The 25593-nt window shown below is 31.9% G+C and overlaps 2 protein-coding genes across 4 annotated transcripts; both read left to right on the forward strand.

The window, feature by feature from the left end:
* On the forward strand, positions 867–4589 carry LOC105156030 (short-chain dehydrogenase TIC 32, chloroplastic). Its single transcript, XM_011072057.2, has 7 exons — positions 867–1392; positions 1503–1582; positions 1793–1949; positions 3378–3459; positions 3630–3717; positions 3824–3870; positions 4183–4589. The coding sequence occupies exons 1-7, from the start codon at positions 1034–1036 to the stop codon at positions 4372–4374; spliced, it is 1005 nt and encodes a 334-aa protein (XP_011070359.1). The 5' UTR covers positions 867–1033; the 3' UTR covers positions 4375–4589.
* LOC105156031 (37S ribosomal protein S22, mitochondrial) lies at positions 11947–23898 on the forward strand. 3 transcript variants are annotated; one of them, XM_020692099.1, is made up of 14 exons: positions 11947–12098; positions 12775–12929; positions 13267–13532; positions 14085–14158; positions 14261–14355; positions 16242–16339; positions 16512–16595; positions 18031–18090; positions 19380–19460; positions 19541–19624; positions 19749–19844; positions 22044–22120; positions 23239–23327; positions 23462–23898. In XM_020692099.1, exons 2-14 carry the CDS (start codon positions 12800–12802, stop codon positions 23833–23835), a joined length of 1608 nt encoding a protein of 535 aa, XP_020547758.1. In that variant the 5' UTR covers positions 11947–12098; positions 12775–12799; the 3' UTR covers positions 23836–23898. The 3 variants fall into 3 exon arrangements, with proteins under 3 accessions (XP_020547758.1, XP_011070360.1, XP_020547759.1); XM_020692100.1 differs by having other exon boundaries at positions 12078–12173; XM_011072058.2 differs by lacking the exon at positions 18031–18090.

The following is a 25593-nucleotide window of genomic DNA, read 5'->3' on the forward strand; positions in this document are numbered from 1 at the left end:
GTGCCAATTTTTATTATTCTTGAAAATTTAAATGCTTTTTTTTTTTTTACGTCGTTTCTGGGGATTTTTTGGAAATTTATGAAATTTGTACTACAGATGTTAAATTATATTTTAAAATAATTGAATTATATTTCATATTATTTTCCGACGAGTTAAATATTGTTGTATGTATAAAATTATGTTTTCGTAGTATGTAATATGATCAGAGTATCATGTGGTTGTGTTGTATACGTTTTAGTTTTTATAAATTTTGCATTTATTCTGAAAAGACGTCTTGTTAGAGAAAGGAGATTTTTGAGCTTATAAATCACTTAAACTCCTCATTCGTAATCAATATAAAACGCTTGCTCACTCGTCATAGTAATTTTATATTTGGTTTTGACAATAGGGAAAAAATAGAAGCAAATAAGGGTAAGGTTTACAGATCAACATTTTGATACAATTATGTAATTATATTCAAGAATTTTTCAATTTAATAAAAAATAATATAATGATTCTGCATTTCACAGAAATAATTGCATTAAAAAAGAAAATGGTTGACGGTAAAACTTCGGATACGTAACTGAAAGTGAAACTAACCTCGTCAAAAGTTAGTTAACAATCATTAAATGCTTAGTCCTTAAACTAATCAAACAATGATAAAGTAATAAACCTTAGTGACAATTATAATAATAATTATTATTATAATTGTAAAGAAAAAATTAATCCCAATCAATCAATGACAAAGATGTAATCCTATCTTAATTGATTCCCAAATCCCCACCATTCACCATTATAAAACTCCCCCCACTTCCATCCTCTCTTTTCCACCACCATCCCCCCCATACCACCCCACCCCCCAAACCTATACTTACAGCCACACAGCCACCTGTATCTATACATATCTCCTCTGCAAACACTGCAAAGGGCTACTGTTTCTTTCCCTTTACCTTAGTCTCTCTTTGTTGACTCTTTCCTCTACCCTGCAAACTGCATATTTAGACGTACTTTGCTTTTCCATCACAATCAACTGTGAAAAGACAAAAAACAAGAAATGCTGGAAACTGTTAAGTACCTTATCGGCACCACCGGGCCGAGCGGGTTCAGCTCCAAGTCCACAGCCGAGGAGGTCACGGCCGGCCTCTGCCCTGATCTCCGCTGCATCACCGCCATCATTACGGGCGCGACGTCGGGGATAGGGGCTGAGACAGCCAGGGTGCTGGCGAAACGCGGCGCCCGGCTCGTGTTGCCTGCTCGCAGCCTGAAGGCGGCGGAGGACACCAAGGCTCGTATTTTGTCGGAGTTTCCGGCGTCGGAGATCATCGTCATGAGCCTTGATCTCAGCTCTCTTGACTCTGTACGCAGATTTGCGGCTGAGTTTCAGTCTCTTAATTTACCTCTCAACCTTCTCATGTAAACCCCCTAAGCGTTTTTTTAAAAAAAAAACATATATATATAATTACTCTTTGATTTAATACTAAATATTAATTTATTTTATTAACTAAATTATTAATTTTCTGCAGAAACAATGCTGGGAAATTCTCGTACGATCATGGTGTTTCTGAGGATGGAGTCGAGATGACCTTTGCTACTAATTATTTAGGTAAATTTCCTTTTTTCTTCTTCTAGAATTAAAATCATATATATATATATATTATTATATACTTGTTATGTAACTGTTCACTAATCACATGATAAATGTACGTATTGTACTGTTGAATAAATTGATTCAGATTTCGAGCTAGAAATTTTAGTATTTGTACGTACATGTAATAAATTAATTTTTAAATTTTCTTTTGCGAATATATATCAGGTCACTTTTTGTTGACGAAGCTGTTGTTAAAGAAGATGATTGAGACGGCGGCGAAGACGGGCGTGCAAGGAAGAATAGTGAACGTGTCGTCGAGCATCCACAGCTGGTTCTCCGGCGACATCATTCGTTATCTTGCCTTAATCACCAAGAATAAGAGGTCGGTTCTCTTCTTCCCACTCCATTTCAATTACATCATTCGTACCATCTTCTAATTATTAGATTGTTATATAATGTTTTCATTTTGATGATTACATGTAGGGATAGTACATCTAATTATAAATAATATTCCAGCGATAAGAGTACAGTAATTTGATGAGTATCACAATAATTTTTTATTTTAAATTTTATTGTATTTTTATTTTTATTGAATATATATATATTCTATGTATAAAGATTATATTATTTAATTTATTTTAAAAAAAGTATTTTAAACATAATATAAATTGGAAATAGAGTTTGAAAATTAAACATCCAACCTGATTTTCGGATTTGAAGTTTCTACTCTAAATTAGTTAAATGATTTTTTTATTTTAAAATTTTAAACTGTTAGATACGAGAAGCATTTTATTAATATCTTCAGTGAAATATTCTTTTTATAAATGGGTGATGAAGAAATTTAAATTCAAAATATTTTATTTGATTTGGATCTAATATCATGTTGAAATAGTTCCATAATCTAAAAATTTAAGTTGCTAGTGAGAAAAATCAGTTCATATTATTATCATTTTAACAAAATTTTATTAATTTTTTTTATTTCATTTAATATATACACTTGACGTATAGAAAATGATGAATATGGCGACATCTATTTTATTTCTTAAGAAACCTTACACAAAGCATCACATAATAAATAAATATAATACAATAAAAAATTTAAAATTCGATGAGGAGGCGAAAGCATATAGTTAATGAAGAACACAGAATCCAAGGGTCAAAGAAACATTGAATAACAAGGGGTAGTGTATTGTGTTGTGCATCTTCATTCATTTTACGGATAATTACGCTTTTTTTTTTAAAAAAAAGTTTGAGATAATTATATATAATTTAAAATATTATATATGATATTTTTAATATTTATTTTTGTTTAATAAATAATTGTCATTTAAATTTCGTTAAATTTGATGATACTAACAAAAAATAAACTAGATAAAAATTTATATTTACCTTCAATTGATTTATTATTAATTTATTGCAGTTTAAATAATTTTTATATGACCAAATTATTCTTATATACCTTCATAAATTAATGTATGTGAGGATAATTTAATTGGGTAAAAAATTATTTGTTTACAATAAATCAGTAATAAGTCAATTAAGGGTGAATATCAAGTTTTATTCAGTTTTTTTGTAATTATCAAGAAATTTAGTAAATTTTAACTAAATAAAAATAAACTTAAAAAATACTAAATAATTTTGTAAATTATAAAAAAATTACATATGATTATCCATAAAAGTAGGGAAAAAGCAAGTGAAATAAATGAGGAGGATGAGAAAGGGAAACAATAAATGAGGATGTAAGAGGTTTGACTTTATAATGATGTAATTCGTGTGGGTGGACTCAGACTTTTGTTTTTGTTGTTGACAGTGAATACGATGGGACACGTGCATATGCCCTCTCCAAGCTCGCCAACGTTTTGCATACCAACGAACTCTCCCGCAGGCTCACGGCAAGTCTCTCTCTCTTTATTTTTATTATTTATTTATTATTATATTTAATTCCTAAAAAGTGATTTTTGTTGCTTTCCTAACCAATTTTTGGCCTGCCCAGAAAATAATTTAAGAATAAAATTTTATCTGAATTATTAATTTTGGTAATTAATTAATGTTGGGGGAGCAGGAAATGGAGGCAAATGTGACAGTCAACTGTGTTCATCCTGGAATTGTAAGAACCAGGCTGACTAGAGACCGCGAAGGCCTTATTACTGGTGATTATACTTTTTTTTTTATTTGTTTATTTTTTTCTAATTAAAATGGTAAAAAATATTATTTCAGTTTTTTCAAATTTTAAAATTATTTAAAATTTGTATGTAGATCTGGTGTTCTTTTTGGCATCCAAGCTCTTGAAGACTATTCCTCAGGTAATTCATAACATTTTTTTCTTTCACTTAAGAATACAGTTTATTTTGTGGTTCACTACATTTTAAAAATTGATCAAGTACCTCAATAATTCCCGATTAAATACATCAAAATAATTAATTACAACAAGTTTCCAGTAACAAAATTGTAAAAAATCTTTGCAACAGCGGAAACTCTCTGAGGTACGTTACATTGACACAATGTACTTATAATTAGACATAATTTAAAGGGGGCAAATGTAATTTATCCAAAATTGTAATGCCAAACTGTAATATAATTATAATTAATAGTCTAAAGATGTGATTGGTATGCAGGCAGCGGCGACGACTTGCTATGTGGCCACAAACCCAAGACTGGGGAACGTGAGTGGGAAATACTATTCGGATTGCAACGAAGCATCGACGTCGAAATTGGGATCCAGCTTAGCAGAAGCTGCGAGGTTATGGGCAGCCTCCGAGGCGATGGTCTCCGCAGATTCCTACCGTCCATTTCCCCCTCAATACTAGCAAGCTACGCCTACGGATCAAAGAGAGTAGAGAGAAGAAATCATACGTATACCTCATGTCATCGTGACCACTGTATAAATACTTAAGAGTAGTTTTGCAGTAATACCGTATAGTATGTGTATAATTAGATATAAGAGTATGTTATAATTAGTTTGTGAGTCTTAGATTTCTTTTATTTTTGTAAAATAATGTTGTTGGGAGTAATGAAATGTGATGAACGGTACTGATGTGGTTAAGTTAAAAAGATTATGTTATGTTGGAAATAAGTTTTCGACTCACTGGAAAAAAAAAAAACAATGAATATTGGCTACAATTTTAATAGCGATGGACTAAAAATTGTGATAAATAATTTTTATTGATCACGATTAAATAAAAATCAATACAATAACATAGATTTATCATTAAAAAAAAAAACTATTTTGTCATGGCTTTTAGTCATGACAAATATTTTAGGCACTCTTGCAGATGCCACGATAACAACCATTGTATAGCCATGTACATTAACTATTTGCTACAGCTATTTTGTTTTTAACCATGACAATTAGCCATAATTAAAGTGAATCAGAATAAGTAATCTCATGTCAACTATTCATACTAGCAACCCAAACACATGTTATGAATGCACATAATTAGATTGTTGTCATATTGGTTTAATTGGATCAAGAAAAAGAATGATAAAGTTAACAAGTCATCAAAATTAATAACATAAATTAATTTTGAATGAAAAAGAAAAAATCATTAATTTAAATTAATTACCAAAAAAAACAAGGTTATTTATGGAATAAAAAAGTATAATTAAGGGCATTTCAGGCGATTCATAATTTTCCAACCGTAATTGTTATTACAAGGATCCGCGCTTCATAAATAGTATAGAATAAGTAGCCTGTAAAACACTATAAAATTATTATTTTACCCTTGAGGGGCTCCAAACTCCAATAATAAATAACTTGGATTCTTTTAAATAATATAACGAAACTCTTTTTTTTTTTTTTGATCAATATTTATATATGATACTTTGAAAAAGAAGTCCTCCATGCATTGGGACCTTTTCAAACATCTCTCAAAATAATTAATAAAATAACTAAAAAGAAATTAGAAAGCCCAGGTAGTAGTAATACAAAGAATAATGCAGCTATTACTATCATTCTTGCCCACAAGATTCTCTTACTATTAATTTTCAGAAGAAGAAGAAAAAAAAATATATATATTTTTAATAATTAATTAATTAGGGAATCAATAACATGGTCTTAGTTGACTAGCATGTGGGAGTTCCATTTCTTGAGAGTATCTTTGCCTCTTGATCTAAAATGGGCCCTACTAACATGCATTATTAGGTCTAGAGAAAGTTGAGTTTCAAGGAAAATTAGAGGCTTTTTCTTTAAAAGAAAATGAATTTTCTATCCCAATATTTTTATTTTTTTTGCTCTATTTAATATATATATACATCATATATTTATATAGTTTTTTGACGTAATATTTATGTGGCCGTTTTAGAATCAAGAGCCAGACCAAGAAATAATAATCCAGAAAAAACGCAGAGACTGTAAATGTATTTATTAATGATAATAGGAATTGAATAAAAGATATAACAAAATTTAAAATAGAAATTTAATTCGATTTTTCTACAATTCTCCCTAAATGTTACTAAATAATCCTAGAAAACTAACATATATAATTGATATTATTGGTTTTTCATGTGCAAACCTCTATTTAGTTCATAATTTTCCCTTAAGGGCTGCATTCTATATTACTCTCTTTATGGTAATAATCTTTCTAATAAAAATTTATTTTTCCGTTAATAATAAGTTTCATGATTTTGGTAATGATAAATATTTTGTACAATTTACTAACGGTTAGAAGCGATAAGCTCCTGAAATAATTTATAAAATGTTTGAGAGCTTATAAGTTGCTGCAAAGTATTTGATAATTTTTTTAGGGGCTGGAATGATATTTTTAAAAGATACGTCATGGTATTAAAATTTTGAATCCAAAACCAAGGTACTATAATTGCAATTTTAGTGAACTACGGTATCACTTTTGCCATGTCTTCAATTGTGTGGTACTAATCCAGAATATTTTAAAAGGTACGGTACCTGAATCGCAAAATAGCCTATATTATGGTATCATTTTTGTATTTATCCCCCAGTGAATCAGCACTTTGTAGAATGTATTCAAATAGTACACAGCAATTGTGGACATGTTTTCAAACTACAAACATGTCGAGTAAAAGCTGACTTTGGAAGAAGATATGTATGATCATACATGTCCTTTTCATGGGATAAATGTTTTTAATTATTTTTATTTTCATCATTTTTATTCCAAATATGTTTTCTATATGTTGCCCGTCAAAAAGTGAGCTTTGTAGAGAAAGTTGAAAGTTGTAGCAAAATGAAAAACGTAAAAAGCAAATAAAAGCTAAATTGGGTAGTGTTTGGAGAAAAATACCTTCTAAAATAAACTTAATTGATGAAAGACTATTTTGTCCCTATGTGTTAAAAATATGTTGATCTTTTGCTTATTATTTCACTTGTTGTTTGTCACTACTAATTATTTTTTCACAAAAAATTATAAATTTTATTTCGATTAGTATTCATATTTATGTTTTAAAAAAATATGTTTAATTTGATAATGGACCCACTAAGTAATATAATTGTTGATTCATACATAATAATTAAACTTGCATGGTTGTAAAAAATAATTATTTTATTAGTTAATCAAATAATAATGTGTGGACGAAATAATATCATTAGTAATATAGCACATAAAATATAAAAAACTTAAAATATTAAATATATGAAAGTGTAAACTTATTTACTGTTAAAATTTAAATTATTCGAAAACTCTGATATCAACTTTAAATATACAATTCTAAAAATAAATTAAAAATAATAAAATTGAATTAAGATTATTATATTATACGGGTAAATTAGTCAAAAATAAAGTTGAATTTATTTTTAAAAAAATAAACAAAGCAACTAAAAGCACCCCGCAAGGTGGTTCTAACTTTTGGTTTAAAAACGTTTTCCTTAACTGCTTTACAAGCGAAAGTTGACATTCCAAACACTTCAAAAATATTTTTATAAAATTAAAAATTAAAAAATACTTTTTTAAGCGGACGCAAACACAGCCTAAATCATTTGAAAGAAATGGCCAAGACCTATAATTACATATTCAAGTTTATGTTGATTGTGGCAATTATGGCTTTGATTCTTCTTTGATTAAAGTGTTGTAGTCCAGTGCCAAAAGAGTCATCAAATACAGGCTTCCACAGTTTTCCGGCGACAAAATTCGCCGGAAATTACAACGTGTTGCCAATAAATATATAATTGAAGAGTGCAAAGTGTAATTTTCATAACATAAAATTCGTTACGCAAATCCATTATATAATTCTATGGTGCAAAATGCCAATTACCCTTTTAAAAAAACAGTAAAGAATTGCCAACATATTTATAAAATCTTAATAATTTTTTCTTCAAATTAAGGGTAAATTACAATGACCTTTCCTGAAGTTTGATATAATTATAAATATATCTCGTCGTTTAAAAAATTATCAATACCACCCTAATTTTAACAGTCGTCTAACAATTAGCCAAATTCGTTAAGTTTCAGTTCATTTTTTATGGTGAACTGACCAAAATGCCCTTATGGATTAAGAAGTATAATTTTGTTTATTTTTTATTTTTTATGGACTAAGTGGATTTTTTTTTTTATCATTTTAAAAAAAATTTCCATCCAATCCATCCGATTTTATGCAAACTTTTAATTTAAAAAAATTAAAAATACAGTAAGGGCAAAATTGATAATTTTATACCTCTATCCACGAATTATATAATTTCATCAAATATCAGGAGGTATTTGTAATTTTTGAAACAACGAAAAGGTATTTATAATTATGCCAAATTTCAGTGGAGGTAATTGTAATTTACCCTCAAATTAATTATAAATTTATCAGTACAAACGTCTTATAACATCTCATGAACTTATTTTTAAAATAAGATCTAACATCTTATAAGCTCTAACATATTTTATAAAATGCACGAGTCTATAAATTCTTTTAAATAAATTTAACTAAACACCCTTTATAATAATTAATAACGTAAATATAATGACGAACCGATGACATCATACAATTGTTATCATTATATCTCTATTGTGGTTGAGTTATCACTACAAATATATCATTAATTATTTTCAATAATTTTATACTTTTATTAATAATTATACTGTAATAAAATCAAAATTATTACCACTTAATTAGTAAATGCGCTTAATAACTTGCATTTGTTTGATTTTCTGTAAATGCTTTTCCAGATTTTCTAATCACGAGCTTTCACCTTTAAATTTTAATGGGTCAGGGAAATAAAATATAAAGTAGAAAAATATTTTTTCTGGCTGAAAAAATCCAATAATTGATGGATTCAATAAATTAATAACGTTGATATCTTCCATTCTTAGGGTTTATTGCAATTTCCCCCTTATGATATCCCCTGTGAAAAAAATATGAATTTATATTTCTGTATGTTTTAAAATAGAACATATTACCTCAACGTTTAAGGTGTTAAATTGTTTCATTTAAAAAATATAGGAAAGTATTTTGCTATTTTTTTTATAGGGGATAATTTATTAATTTGCAATATCACGAGAGGTTATATGCATTTGCCCACCATTGTTGCTTAAAAATTACATCTAGCACCCCTGAGGTTCCGTCCAACAAATAAGTCGTTTCGTTAGTCAAAATTCACATAATTTGCTGATATTAACTAAAAAATTAAAAAAGAACTATGTTTACCTCTTATTGACTTATTATTGATTTATTGCATGCCAAATAAATATTTTTATAATCAAATTACCCTCATACATTTTCACGCATTAATGTAAGCGATGAGGTATATTTCACTGTTATAAGGGTGGCTTAGTAAAAAAAAATATATATATATATATATATATATGTGTGTGTGTGTGCGATCCACAATAAGTCAGTAATAAGTCAATTAAGGGTAAATATCATTTTCATTCAGTTTTCCATTAATAAACAAATTTGGTGAATTTTGACTTACAAAGAGATATATTTATTAGATGGAAGCAAAATTCAAGGATGTTAAATATAATTTTTCAAATCATACGGAGTCTACGTGTAATTATACCAAACTTTATAAGAGTGGAGTGCAATTATCCTTAAAAAAATATAAGAAAAGGAAAAGAAAAAGAACACAAACCTTTTTTTTTTTTTTTTCCAGCAAAGGAGGAATTAAACTAATTTCCTCAATTTATATACGGATGCTCAAACTCATGATCTATCTTTCACAGGAACAAACACATGCACCCACTGATGTTGGGGCCGGGCTTCTTTTGGGGAATGGGAGTTGAGGAAATGGTGGGGGGCAAAATAGGGTGTTTTGGGCCAAGAACACGACAGGGACCTATCCCTTTGCAGGAAAACAACAAAGTATTTGGACAACACAATGTGGCTCATGTTTACATCTATATTTCCTTCTCTCTCTATCTCTCTCTCTCTCTCTTTCTTTTTTTTTTTTTTTTTTAATATGGTAATTCATATTCGACATGAAAAATTGCCTCGGGCACTTTGCCCCATATCGCAAAATACATCATTTGGGAGTCGGGGGTGGGATTGGTGCGCCCCAATTTGCTCCGTGTGCCCATTTAGTCTGACCGTGTGCAAACTTATTACGTAGTCTTGATATTTTTACAAAGAACCAATTAACATTTAATTCCCAAATCCTCTTGATTTCAACAATGTCGCAGATAGCAGTTCTATCAATTTCCAGTCACATCTATATTTAAATACTTCACTTTAGAGTTGTTCCCACCATCATCTGCTTCCCACCTTACATAACATGAATATCTCCTTCAGTCCCTCTACATCTTCATTTCATTTTTAAAGCAAACCCTATCAAATTATTTTATAGAAATATTATTGCTATAGATATGGGGTTGAGGATTTGAAATCAATAATAATAAATTCACTCAATTTGTTTGGATAATTTTGTGTTATCGGGATTTTTCGATTCTCACATGAGCTCTATTTAATAACATTTCAAATTCTCTTGATACGGTGTCATTTGAAATTCTTCCTCACTGGAAGAAATATAATTTTTTAAACTATGATTAATTATTTTGGTTACAAGTAAAAAATCATGGTCGATAGTAATTAACCACGGCTGTGCAATGGCTATTAGTTGTTGCTTTTGCAAGTGAGTCCGAAACATTTCCTACTGCTAAAAGTTATGATAAATATTTTGGCCATAGGAAAAACCATGAAGAATGCTGATTAACAATAGTTATAACTAAAGTTTTCGCATTGATTTTGTCTAGGCGTGGTAGATAATATTGATTTACTATGATTTTTAAGCTGTGGTGATTTATAGTGTATGGAATAAACATTTGTTTTGTAGTGTCTCCAAATTCTTTTTTCAAATCCAAAATCATTCATCCAAATACAACATTAGGTTATATTTGAATCGATGGATAATTCTAAGTTGAAAGGAGTTTAAATCCTTGAATTCTAACTTCAATTGTGTTTTTATTAAATAATGATAGAATTCAAATTCTTTTGATACGAAAAAAAATTATTTCTCTAAATTATTCCCTCGTATTCAAACCCATCAATCCAATTATCCAAATATAGATTGAACGGAGAGCTATTTGATTTTTTTTTTTTCAAATCCTTCGTTCAGATTCAAACCTATCCATTCAAATTTTGCTTTAGGGAAAATAGTAGCAGAGTTTGGCTTCCAATTCTTCTCATTTGCCTGATGAAACAATGAATTTTGCAACTTCTAGATTTAATTCAAAGTTTATCAGTTACATGCTGAAAAAAAAGAAAATTACAGTAAAACTTTTATAAATTAATAACTTGGGACAATGAAATTTTATTAATTTAGAGATATTAATTTATTGATAAATTAACATTTTATTAATTAAAAAAGAGACTTTTTAAATTCAGCAAATTTAATACATATGTATTAAAAATAAATGAATTCATATATGTTTCATTGATTAAATTCATGCATCAATCAATTCTTTGTAACTAATTAAATATATTCATGTATAATATCAATTTATTGTATACAATTAACTATTATATTCACAGACGCATGTATCAATTTATTGGAATTACTTAAAATAATTCATAACACCCAATTATGTCTTCTCATCTAAAAGTTATCGCAAAATCATCAATGAATGATCAAATGCGTAAAACATTACAGACTTCATATTTTAATAAATTACCCATAATATTTATAATTATAATATTTATGAATTATTAATTTAGAGTTTTAATGGGACCTAATATTTATAAAGGATTTTTGAAAAATTATTATCTTATTATCTTATCGAATTTGATGTTTTTTTACAAAGGCCCAAGTCGGGACTGAAAGATTTTATTATTTTAGAGAGTTTATTAATTTATAGAGGTTTTACTGTAATTATCTCCAAAAATAAATCCAAACATACCTACTATCTATAATATATACTTATTTATTTTTATTTTTCTCTTTTTATCTCCACAAAATACAATAAAATACTCAAAAAATGAATCCAAATATTATGTTTGTTTTTTTTTTCCTCCCCAATTTCCAAATCAGAATCCTAAAAGGCTAAAACCCTAACCCCAAAGCAACGACTGCAAGCCCCAATCCATCTACCACCGGTAACGAGGAAGGCTATTGCTGTTGTGTGGGGCAATCAAGAAGCTCGAACAGGTTTGCCATTACATCCCATAGTCTTGGTCTCACCGTCCGCTTGTGTGTGTGGGCGGCGCCTATGAGGAGAAAATGGTTCTTTAATTTTTGTGTCGTTGTTCTAATCTTTTTATTCTTGTTAATATTTTTGTTCTACAATCAGCACTAATTCATATTATTGAATTCTCCAAAAATCTCCAATTGCATTTCGAGCTATTCTGGAAAACCCTTTTGGGTGTTCCCAAGAATAAAAATAAAATCTACAATCAGCAGTTTTTTTTTTGGGTTTGGACATATATTTAAAGTTTATCATTGTTAAATCTTTGTTATTGGAGATAAGTAATTCTTGAATGATAGAATATTATTCTTATACACCAATTTGAATTCTCTGTGTCGGTTTGGTGCTTCAAGAAATGAAAATGGATATGAACTGATTTGGTATGTGAAGGGGAGACTGTTGGGGTGTACGGTGGGCTCGAACTAAACAATTTGCTGAGCTCGAACTCGAGCTCCAGATTAGTATAGATATAGATATTAGTATACATGTAGACATAGATTATAGATACAGATATATAAGCATAACTTTTTTCTATTAACTTTTTTTAAAATTTAAATGTTATGTTATGCATTATATGTGAATTCTATATAATATACTCTCATAAAACCCTACCCCATTTTTTCCACCTAAAACCCCCAGAACTGGAGCTCTCAACCAAACAAAAATGTCTTCTGCAATCTCCGAAACCCTCCCAAAATTCACTGCTGAAGCCCTAAAGCTCGCTGCAAAACAATCTGAACGCTGCCACATCGTACCCGTTCGTCTCCGCCATGCCATCAAGAAGTACCTCCAAGGTAAAATTTAGAGATAACATATTGACAAATTTGTAGATGCCATACTTCATGCCAATGTGATTCTGATTTTTTATTGAATCCTTAAAATTTTCAGTCAGCTTATTTTGAAGGAAAATGAGAATGGCAATTTTGTGTAAATCTAATTATGAAATGTAGAGTTTTATATGTTTATTTTATGAAGCTTTATGGCGTTTCTTGTGATACAAAGCTACCTTCGCCAGTATTTAAAATTCAAATTCTGTATTCTAAAAGGAAAATATGATGGAATTTAGATTCACTGCTTTTCCATGTGTTGAATTCTAAACACGAATTGCTGACCCAAAATTATGTATTGTAGAGCAAGAAGCTACACATATGAGGAGGAAAGTGTTGAGCTTGTCGCAGTCATTCAATGGAATTAAGGAAGTGAACTTGCTGCTGCCAAGCTCAACCTCAAAAGAGCTTGTGGAAGATCCACTCAAGGCCATGGAATGCTCACAGAGGTGGAAAGTAAAGACTGCTTATGGCGATGTTGGTCTTACATACCAAGAAGATCAAACAGTCGCCTATGTGGCTGCTCGTATGCCTGCAGTCTACTCTGCCCTATACCGTGTCCTCAATGAGGTATAAAAGTGAGTGTGCACGTGAGCTTGGGCATGGCTATGATTTGTCGCTATTTTTATAATTAATTCTTTTACATTTTTGCATTACTGGTTTCGTTCTTTTTCTTGCCTGAGAGAATAATATGCATTTTTTCCCAGAAAAGGATTGTGCAAATTTGCTTTATTTTCTGAAAGTTGTAAAATGCATTTTATTGCTTGAAATGTATTAACATTTGGAGGATTGGTGTTTGTGATATTACGATTTTTAACCTTTTTAACTGCATATGCATAATGATATTCGCTCTGTCCTAGCTAAAATGCTGCTGCATTTTACATAGCTATTCTATGTGTCTAGGTGCTTAATGCTTTGGAAAAATGTTTTTTCAATAAATCCTTTATTCTAGGCGAAATGGTATTATTTGGTGAAATATGTTTCTCAGAGAAAATTAACGTGACTTTTGCTCCTTATCAAATATGAGGGGGTACCCTAATCTTGAATGGTTGGAATACTATTATTCATAATTAAGGTGTGGAGATGTGAAAATGATCTTTGTTAGTTAAAATGTATTATTAGGTGAGAAGAAGAGTTCCAGACTTTACTCCAGCTAAAGTACTTGATTTTGGGGCAGGAACTGGTTCAGCATTGTGGTGAGCCTGTTTGTTTATTTTCTGGTTATTAGATAATTATTTTACTAGCGTATTGTTTTTATTTTTATTTTTTCTATATTTAACTTTTATTCAATCTGTTAGGGCAATGATGGAGGTGTGGCCTGGGTCTTTGGAGCGGATTAATTTGGTGGAGCCATCACAATCAATGCAACGAGCAGGGCAGAGCCTAGTTAAGGGTAGAACCATATGCACGTGATAATCTTGTTTTTTCAATCGCATTTGCAATTTTTGTAAATGAGCTGTACATATCCTGTGTATGTTGGTAGTACAGGGCCTACAGGCAAGTTTGAGATTATGCATAATGTGCAAACAATGTCAAATAAATAGGAAGTGCACCGAAGCAAACAATAATCTCTGTGTGAGCATGGACATTCGTGTGTGTGAGAGAGTTGAGTAAAAAAGTGATTATTTAGCTCACTTTGCGAATTGAGTTTTAATCATAGTAGTTAATGGTGCACCGTGGCGTGCGCTATGGCGCGAGGCGCGAGAAGCGCAGCCCTCGGGCCATTCGCGGCCTATGGGCGCCATTTAGGTGTTGCCCAGTGGCGCGCGCCTTTATGAAGACGGGCCTGGGCAGCCTGGGCCCATAAAAAAAACCCTAATAAATAAGGGAATTTCAGCATAAATGAATATTCTGCATGCATGCATGAGTATCCTGTTCATTCCCGCCTCTTCTTTTTTCGGTTCTCTTCTTCCTCTGCGACTGCATCTTCTTCTTCAATTCTTCTCTTCCATAGCAGTCTGCCGCTGCTGTTCACTGTTGAGTTGAGCCGCTGCTGCGTGACTGGACCTCTGGTTTTTTTTCCTCTTTGTTCTAGTGTTTAGAACTTTAGTCTATTACTGTTTTGATTTAATTATGTAATTGTTTGTAAACTTGTAGTCTATGATTATGTTATTTACTTCTTTAATTAAGTAGAATCAGATGATTAGATTTAGGCTTATTTGTTTTTTGATAGACTATTTAGGATTTATTTGAATCTTTAGGACTTTTGCTATCCTTCAATGGTTCAACATTAGTCGTGTTAATTATATGAAGTTTTGTTATGTTGAATTTGTTGTTTTATATGTCTTATTTAATTCCTTATACATTAATCTGGTCAAAATAGTACTAATTAATAGATATATAGATTGTTTCTTATATTTTGAGCCATCTTTCGAAAAAGCGCCCGCGATAGGAGCCCTTGGCTTAACCGTGCGCCACTGATTACTATGGTTTTAATTATCAAATACAGTTGGAACTTAATTTACCAGAAAGTTATGAGTACAAATTTCATATCCCATATCCCGGCACATTGTAGGAGATGATTGTAAGATTTAATTGCTTAAAGGATTCAGATCCTTATCAATGTTACTGTTAAGCCAAATCTTCTAGTTTGAACTTGAACTTTTGCTCACACCATGCTTGTGGCATTTGCCACTTCTGTAAGTTGCACTTCTTTTTTGGTTTATTTGATTTTGTATGCTGTTTTGCGTCATGAAAGTGGTGCCAAATTCTGCTCATACGCGTACGTCAAGTTGTAATATGCTTAAAGAATTTTGATCCTTTTCAAACTACAGTTAAATCAAATCTTCTAGTAAGAATGTGAATTTTGTTTATACAGTACCTATGGACTAAATTGATCTCTTTCGTGATCTATACCAATTTAGGCCCTTCAAGTTGTATTTATATTTGCAACTTATTATTTTAACAACATTTCATTTAACATGTTTATTTTTGTCAATGCCTTCATTTCATATTTAGTGTTGACTACTTAAAGAATTAGTGGATGCTAAAGTGGTCAAATATGTTCAAACAAAGTTGATTTATCACTCTTTTGCATTCACATTGGTGTCTTATACATTCTTTTGGCATTCTACTCTTATTTGGATGCATAATGCATCTATCTATTTATATGTATGCATAATGCATATGTATTTTCCATAGAGGTGCTGATTTTATATATTTAAATTTAAACATATGTATTTTCCATAGAGGTGCTCATTTTATATATTTAAATTTAAACAAAATATGCTACTATATCATCGAAATAATTCTGATTTGTATCTTGGGTAACATTTGCAGATTTAAGAAAATTGCCTCTAATTCAAAGCTATGATAGCATCCAATCATTGACTAAGGATATTAATAAGTCTGGCAGACGACACGATCTGGTTATTGCTGTAAGTATCATTCAATATTACTCTTATACATCTTTGCTCTTTTTGGTTTTGAAATGCTGATGGAATTGAGTAAATATGTTTTGCAAGTTTGACAGGGTTCTTTTGGATTATCATACTAAATATTATATGTTTTCAATGGTTTGATGTTAATGCTTTGTGCTATTTTGTGAAGTCCTACGTGCTTGGAGAAATACCCTCATTAAAGGACAGAATTACTCTCGTGCGCCAGCTTTGGGATCTTACAGCAGACATCTTGGTAAAAGTTGAATTGAACCCAATGGTTTAATGTCTTGTGCACATGTAATCTGATAGAGTCAGAATGGTGTTACTTAAAGTTGGGATGAAATTAATCGTGTAATGTGGATATCCTTTACACTCTTCCTTTATTTTAGATTTAACTATGCATCTTTATGGAACATGCCTTCAAGTGTGTCTTTCTCCCTAGTTGAATGTTAATTTGTTTTTACTACAATGACAACACAAAATGACAGATATTAGTAGAAACTAGCATTTCTATAGGTTGTTTGATTGCAGCAGTAGGTCATGGATGTCTTAGAAGCATAAGGCTGAAGTTGTTGTGACTGTTGGAAATTCAGAAATCAATCTGATCATAAGATGTCAGCAAGAGTCACTTATTTGTATGCAAACGATGGAAAAACTTTTTGGTGGCATAAAGATGAAAATTTAGGTTCATAAAGGAAAATATTCGGTTTGCACCATTAATATCAGCTGCCCTGTAACCTTGAGGGTGATGTATTTAAATGGGTAGTAAACAGTGACTTTTGGGCTGATGAGGGTTGAAATCAAGAAATTTGGAAGATCTTTGAGATATCTTTATCAATGGTTTAAGTGGAACGTGAAGAGGCTCTACTAGGTTGAAGTTGAATAAATACCTAAGAAGGGTGGTGTGGTGTTTCAATTATGAAGGAGCTTTTAACAATGGGGCAGGGATATTATTCACAAAAGTTAAGTAGTCTTTTACGACCGTATTGGTTAATGTTTTGTGTTGTTGAAAAGAATTTCACCTTGGGTTCTTGAGGATTCTGATTTTAAGTTTAGGAGATAGTTTCACTAATTACAAACTGTGATGTTACATGGGTAACTTAGGGCATCATAGCCGGTATCAACAGAATTGTCCAACAGAAAGTGCAACTGGGAGTATGACTGTGTAGTTAGTAGTTCACAAATAAGTGGAAAAATTATTGTTGTTTGAAGTAAAAAAAAGTGAGAGTTAGCACACGTCCAACTTCCAGAATCCGAAACTTGACACTTTGCCATATTTATTGGTGAAAAAGATATACTTGGTTGGAGTGTGCATCATGTGCAATAATTTAATTGAATCAAGAAATTGGAATGGGAGTGAGCCAGTGAGGTGTTGCCTGTGGGGTCCTAATTATTTGCCTTCTTGTGTTCCAAAGTCACACCTATTGTCAACACTTGGTAGTTGATACGTAGGAAAGGATAGGGGATTCATCTTTATCATCTTGCATCGTTATTCATGCACTTGGTGCTTGTCTGTGATGTCTCTGTATCTGTTTTTAACTTTTTAAAAAGATCGAGTACCATATTTCCAATTTGTTTTGCATTTGGACTACATTTTTATTAAAAAAGATATACAACATTAATATATCTTTGTGCCTACCTATTTTGTATTGTAAGCAAGGTGGATCATATCAAATCTTGTGATTCAGATAGGGAACTCTATGATGTTGATCGGCACTATTTTTAACCAATACTTGCCACTTCTTCAGGTGTTGTACTGGCATTGTTATATTTCCATTTCTTGCTGACATGAGTATTGATGATTGCATCAAATGTATGAAGTTCAAACTTGATTTGTATAAATGCTAGTGCATATTCCTTACTCAGACTGACGTTTCCTATTTTTTTACCCCAAAGAGTGTTATACTTGATATGATATATCTGTGTTTGGACATACTTCCTTTTTATCTGGTAAATAATAAATTACTATGTTACATCATAGATTGAAAGGGTTTAGAACACTTCATGAGCCAAGAGAGGTTTTTGCTAAACTTGAACTAATTAAGATTAATTGGAAACATGTCTAAGAGGACTACTTTGAGGGTAGTTGAACTTTTACTGCAGGATAGAAAATTTGCTAAATTGGGAAAGGGAAATGTTTTTCATGAATATTAAAATAGAAAGCATTTCTTTAAAATGGATGCACTAATTTCTTAGGATTCATAGATACGATTGTGAATTATAGATCGATCATAGGATTTAGCTTAGCAGACTTGCTCTATTTTATTAAATCCACATGGGAAAAATAATTGAATTTTCTGTTGGATCTTTTGTATAATATGTAAATCTATACATGTAGTGTTACCCAATAAATAACTAATCCAGAGCACTATTAAACACTCCAAGGCTTGGTAGTGATGGGATCAGTATCTAAATGCCATGTAAACCCGCAAAAAAGAAAAGAAAGATGTCTCTAGTTCAGTGGAACTAGGCACCACCTTCCTACTGATTTGATAAGATTCACCAAGCAGAACATAACCTCTAACTTGAGGTCGAGGAATAAATGACTCATCGCTCTCTCCTTTTTATAATTGATCGACCCTATTAGAAAGGGCAAGATTTTAATTTTGAAAAATCTTTGGCATTTCTCGAGAAGATCTGTATGATCTAGCTGAATATTATATGTTTTAAGTAGTTGTACACCAAAAGTATTCTTTTGTGTATATAAAGAGTTAACCATGAGAAGTTAATGCCTTATATATACGAGGGGTATAATTGACATTTCAGGACAAATAATATTAGAGGTTCTAATGTCCAGGAATTGCTTCCTTTTTCTTTGGACTATAGGGAGTTCTTAGTTCGTGGAACCTAGTTGCTCGTCTGTTGTTATGCAACTTAGGGTTCTGGCATAAACTGATTTCTTGCCATACTTGTATATGATAGAAGTTCTCTGGGATGACTGTCATAATAGTTTAGCATGATAGTTCCTATGCACAGATGTGAAGTTGGAAAAATTTTCTTTCCACTCTTCAATTTGCGTTTTCCTACTGTGGATCAGGTCTTGGTTGAGCCTGGAACACCACAAGGATCAAATATCATATCTCAAATGCGATCGCACATCTTATGGATGGAGAAGAGGGTAACGTCATTGTTCTGTTTTCTGGAGCCCTCTTTGTGTTGTTTATCCCTAAACTGAATGTGGGTTTCTATAATTTTCAGAGAACCCGCAAATTGCAGCATGCAGCCAATAAAGCCTCTAAGGATTTGATGACACTTAAAACCGGTGCATTTATAGTTGCTCCAGTAAGTGACGGATTTACTCTTTTATAAGCTACATTTTTTATTTGTACTTGCTTGGGCAATTGACTTGTATTTTCCTGGAGCTCAAAAGATTGCAAGTTCATAAAACATCCATGGTTTATTGCAGTGTCCCCATGATGGACCTTGTCCGTTGCACAATACAGACAAATACTGTCATTTTGTTCAACGTTTGGAGAGGACATCATCCCAACGGTTGTACAAGGTTTCTCCAAGAGCCCCACTTTTCTGTAGTACATACATTTGTTCATGCTCCCTGTGTTATCCAGTTTTGCATGCATAGCTTAGAGTGTGTGATATTAATTAATCAATCATTGAACACTTTTCTCTGAGATGTGCACTTTGTTATCCATGCATTGAATCCTGGAGTTTGCCTAGTTTCATGAAAAGTAGAAGATTGTCTGTCTTTGCATATGCGTAAGGAACTATTGAGAGACACTTGATATGGGGGAACAAGCAGGTATAAAATTGTCCTTGCCAAGTCCCTTCCTGAATTATCATGGAAAAAGTAATTTCTGGAAGCACCCATTTCTAGGATAACTTTATTACATGAGCTCTCTTATTGCTCTGTCCATGTTTTTGGACCATTCCGATGAGCAAGGAGAAGGTCCATTTACCAAACATATGCATCAATAAACCCAAGTGAGAAAGTGTCTGCTATCCTCTTTTTCCTTTCCACTGACGAGTCTATTGTTGCTACCACGACTATCTACCACCATCATGAACACTTTCACATCTCTGCCGCCATATACCAGTCGCTTGTACCTCCTCACACCGTCTGCAGCTACATACACAAACCAGCCTTGCTATAAACAAATTCCTGCTTCCGGTTCTTCGTTCCATGATTTATAAAATAAGCGTGTCTCAACTCGGAAACGGAAATGGAACATAAAAGGTAGCTGCCCTTCCATTGACTGAACATAGGAACTCAGTTGAGCCAAAAAATTGCTGGAATGACTATAAAGGGGAAAGAAGTTGTGATGTCATGGCTGTTGGAACCAAATAGCGAAAACTATGAATGGCAACAATCCAGATTGTAAAGGTCATTTCCAAAAAGTAAAATATTCCAGGTAAGAAAAGAATTCACAGCTCAATGTAAATGAAGATTCACCATTTGAATTGGAAGCTGGTAAAACAAGAAATTTCTCTGTAAAATGTGTTGGTATGTGTGGCGACAACCTGTGAGGTAAATTTTTGCATAAAATCTTCTAGGGTGCAATGCATCTATAAGTTCCAACACTGAGCACTTGTCTGTGATGTAAGAATGGGATAGTGGCCTATGACAGCGCCTTCATCATACTTGTGAACTGTGCTTCTATCCTCTTTCCTGAACCCTCCTGCCTATGCCAATGCTACTTCAAGCCTTTCGTGACACTAATGCAATTAACCGACTTTAGTCTATCTGCAGGCACTAATAGTATTTGCGGATCGAAAATGATTCGTACAGATAAATCACTTGCACAAATATGCAACCAGTCATAGATAAACACACATGAAGACGTCTATTTAAGTCATTCTTCCTACACTGTTGCTTTTTGAAGTTCCACGACTTCTAAATCTTGTTCGAGGATCTATGATTTTCTGATGAAATGTGCTTTGGGTGGTGTTAGTTATTTGCAACTTTTGGATAATATATAGTCAATTTGATTTGGTTAAGGAAATTATGTCTTTTTCATTGATAAACTTGGTCTGATTTCAGAATTTGAGATTGATTAAATGTTGTTTTAAATTACCTGTAAGTACCCCTGTGATCATTTTGTATTCATTCCGTCCAACTTTAATACCACATATTAAACATGGGGAAAATTTTTTAAGTTCGGGAACTGGAATTTTGCTGGTTCCTTCATTGCATCACTGCAAACAATTGGTAGTTTATGCCAATTCATTTCTTTCTTCTTCAGTTCCATTCCTTAGTCAATCATTTACACCTAAGTGATTTCCTGCATGCAAGTGCCATTGCAAAGGGTTAGATGAATTTGAGTTTTATTCTGGCTCAATGCATCTATGGTCTATGAATTTTGATCACTAGTGCCGTGGAGTATCCCTTTTGTAATAAGCCCGAGTACTGCTGCTCTGTTCTTTGCTCTTTTCAATTCTTCTCTCTCTTTTCTCCATCCTGAGCCTTCTTGTTGAGGAGAATGTTGGCATTTTTGTAGCTCTTTGCATTTTAGTTTTTGTGGAAGCAAGGTGATTTCTCGAGCGCATTTTTGTCTGACCACATATACACTTGGAATATTTTCTTCTTTCAACCATACCAGAAGACGTATTCTTGCCTCTTTCCTTGTTCGTTTTCTTTGTAGCATCTATTATTTCTGTTATGCAAGAAACATATTTGTTTATTATTTTATTTTGGAATTGTGTGTTGAGAAATTGTTATAATGTGTCGGGTGTATATTTTCTGTAGCGATCCAAGGGTCCTTTACGTGGCTTTGAAGATGAAAAATTTTGTTATGTTGCTTTCAGAAGAGGAACAAGACCAAGGTTAGTCTACCAAGTGTTCTTTTTCCCCAAATCATTTTATGGAAAGAAATAAAACTATAGACATGATTCATGCCTTAAACAGATCACTAATGCTTGCCTTTATCAGCACCGTAACTCATAAGTGGTATGCAAAGAATACACAGTGTGCTTACATATATCTGTCAAGGCCAGAGAAGTGCTGTGCTGCAGATGGACTTAGACTTAATGCTTTGCTTATGCCTCATATAACACGGAATTTTTGTTCCATGGGGAAATTCCACTGAAATAAATGACTGGAGGATAGTTTATTTCTCTGTGTGCAGCTAGAATTCTATTGGATATGTTGAACAATTATTGCTTGCATTACAACTTAGTTTCCAAATCATATGCATACATAGTCTTTTCAGAAGAAAGGACATAATGATCCAATTTTATGCCACAGTTCTGGGCTGGAGAGGTGTGGCATGCCTACTCAGATTATAGATGTTTAGTTTCTGGGCTATCAAATAGTTTCTCCAGTGGAGATTCTGGTGCTTAGTGGGTAGTGGCTTTTTAAAGCTTCAAACGCATTTCAAGCGTATTATTACAGGAACAATTCTTGGCTTCCAGTTATAAGATCATTTGAACGATGCATCCTACATACTACATAGTTTCGAGATCATAGCAAAATGAGATGATCTTGAAACTAACTATTGACCCTTGAATGCCTTTTTCAGGATTAGAAGTGAAACCATTTTTAGACCAATGGTTTTCCAAATTGGCTTATTGTTCAACCATGCTCCTAATCCTGCATCTAATGGTTAGACAAACTTGGGAATGTTTCAATAACTGAAGCGTAACTATTATCTGACAGGTTGTGTTGATAGATTAGGCAAATTAGGCCACTGTTCGGGGAGACCCCAATTTTGCAGTATGCATTTTTGTCTTCTTAAGGTTGTTCAGTATTCCGCTGAATGTGGAAACCAAATGAGAATATGCAGGAACAAATCAAGTTTGGTTATGTCTTATATTGGGTTAATTACTAGTTCTAGTGTTCCTGAATTTTCCTTTCTACTTTGGAGGAATTTGTTCCTTTTCTAGTTTGAGGATTTACCTGGACAGAGATCTCTAGCTGAAAAACTAGTACTGTCTTTGAGCAGAGAACCTTGGCCACTTGATGGTATGAAGTTTGAAACATTGAAGCAGATGCATGCTAAAAGAGTACCAGAAGATTTAGAGGTCGAAGTTGGTGAGTGTTTCCATTTTAATTTTGTCCTGCAGAAACTATAATTATCCTGTATTATACTATAGTAGTTTCCTCCGTTGGTGAATCCCTATATTGTTAAAATTTGAATGAAATTGAGTTAATATCAAATTTGTCAGAAAGCCAATTTGGCAGTGAAGCAGCTCAGAATGATGATTACGAAAAGGATGATGAGAATACAGTTTCATATGATTCAGACTACTCAGAGACAGATGCAGCAGCAGGTGAGAGTGATGAGGATGAAGAAGAGGATGTTCCTCGAGCTGATCTCGGGAGTGGCTGGGGAAGAATTGTTTATATGCCGATCAGGAGGGGCAAACGAGTTGAGTTGGATGTTTGCCGAGCTACCAATAGTGAGGGAACAGAGGGCTCCTTCGACCGTGTCGTCATCACACAAAGTAAGAATCCGACATTGCATCATCAAGCCCGCCGGTCACTTTGGGGGGACCTGTGGCCACTTAGGAGTGAAAAATTTTCCAAGTTTTATATGTAAATTATATCCAGAAATTCTGTTTCTGAAGTAATCATTAGCAAAGTGATAACTTATCCCAACCTACATATATCCCAGAATTCCAAATTCCGTCCATGCATGCTGAGGCTTAACCTTAGTCGTAAGAAATTCTAACAAACTCCGGCAGAGCTCATTCTTTAGTCCGTGCAGTTCTAGAAATCAATGCATGCTGGCTGACATCATGATCTATAGCTGACTAGTAATCTAAGAAATACGCAGGGTAGGAAGTCTATGTTGGGATGGCAATGGTTCCAGTTGGAATCGACCTGACTTGGCTTGGACGGGTTTTGAAGCCTTAAAAAGGGTCTTGGGGGTTTCGCGCCTTAGTGGATTGGATTTGAACCGATCTGATTATTTTAATCTTTTGTTGTTTTATATATATTTATGTAAAATATATTTGTACATATACAAAAAATATGTTTAATGTAATTATACATACATAAAGTACATAAATTCAATAATTCTATAAATTAAAATAAAGATATAGATAGTTTATAAAATGTTTTAATGTTTTCATAAATAATATTTCTCAAAATTCTTAATATTTCAATGTGTAAAAATGCATATATAAATTTACAAAAAAGAATATTAACCTTTTAATATATTATTATCTCAATACTTATAAATTTATGATGATAGTAGTTTATTTTTAAAAAAACTATTTTTATAATTTTGAAAGATATTAATTGGGTCATCGGGTTCAATCCGGTGGCTAGATCCAAAATCTATGTTATAGATCTTATTCATCGTTTAATATTTTTATTATCTTCTCAAGATACTGCATCATCAATTGATTTCCTTCTTTAGGGAACTTATACTTAATTCATTATTTCAATTTTTTCATTACATAAAAGATAAGAAATAGATAAGTTATGCACATCATTGCACTAAAGTTTGAGTTTCTGTACTTCGAAAAGGAAACAATAGATATAGAAAAATTATTTTCTTTCTAATAAGTATTACACAAATAAAATTAAAATCACATCAAAAATTAAATACGATAAAAAATAATTTTAGCAGCATATTTTGAAAATGGAATTAGACTATTAATTTATAGAGCATATATATATAGTTGAAGGAAATTAAAATTTTATGAGCTATCATATGTGAAATGTTTCTAATCATCTAAAGATAATTTTTTTAGCAAATTTAAATTCTAATAAATATGACCTAACAACATAACTTATAATTTTAGCAACCTATTATGATTAAGCTTCGTTTTTCATGATTTTCACATACAGGAATATTGTTAATATGGATAACAATTGATATTTTGGATATATAGATGGTAAATTGCTATTTTGTTATTGTTTAAGTGTTGAAATATATATCAACTAAAGCTTGGTGAAATTATGACAATATATGCAATAAAGTTGAATAATTATCATACTTTAATAAGTACGTATCTCTTGTTTTTCAAGAACAATGTCATATTTTTTTCAATATTATTTTTGCCTCTCTAATGTACTTATGCTAGGATATTTTTGTTTTATGATGTCTTATATTTTCTATCCTAATACATCTTGTATACTGCATAAGTAATATTAAGGGTACATGAATTTAAATATTTAATAATTAAACTTGACTATTAATAAACTGTTAACTTTAGTTTTTACTATAAAATCAATTAAAATTGACGGGTTGACACACTAAAGCCAGTTAACAAATTAGATTCTAAGTAGGAAGGTCCTTACAAGATAACTGGGTTCTTTGGATGTGGAGCTTATGAGCTATAAGACC

The sequence above is a fragment of the Sesamum indicum genome, linkage group LG2, assembly GCF_000512975.1.
Source record: "Sesamum indicum cultivar Zhongzhi No. 13 linkage group LG2, S_indicum_v1.0, whole genome shotgun sequence".
In the NCBI taxonomy this organism is placed as follows: Eukaryota; Viridiplantae; Streptophyta; class Magnoliopsida; order Lamiales; family Pedaliaceae; genus Sesamum; species Sesamum indicum.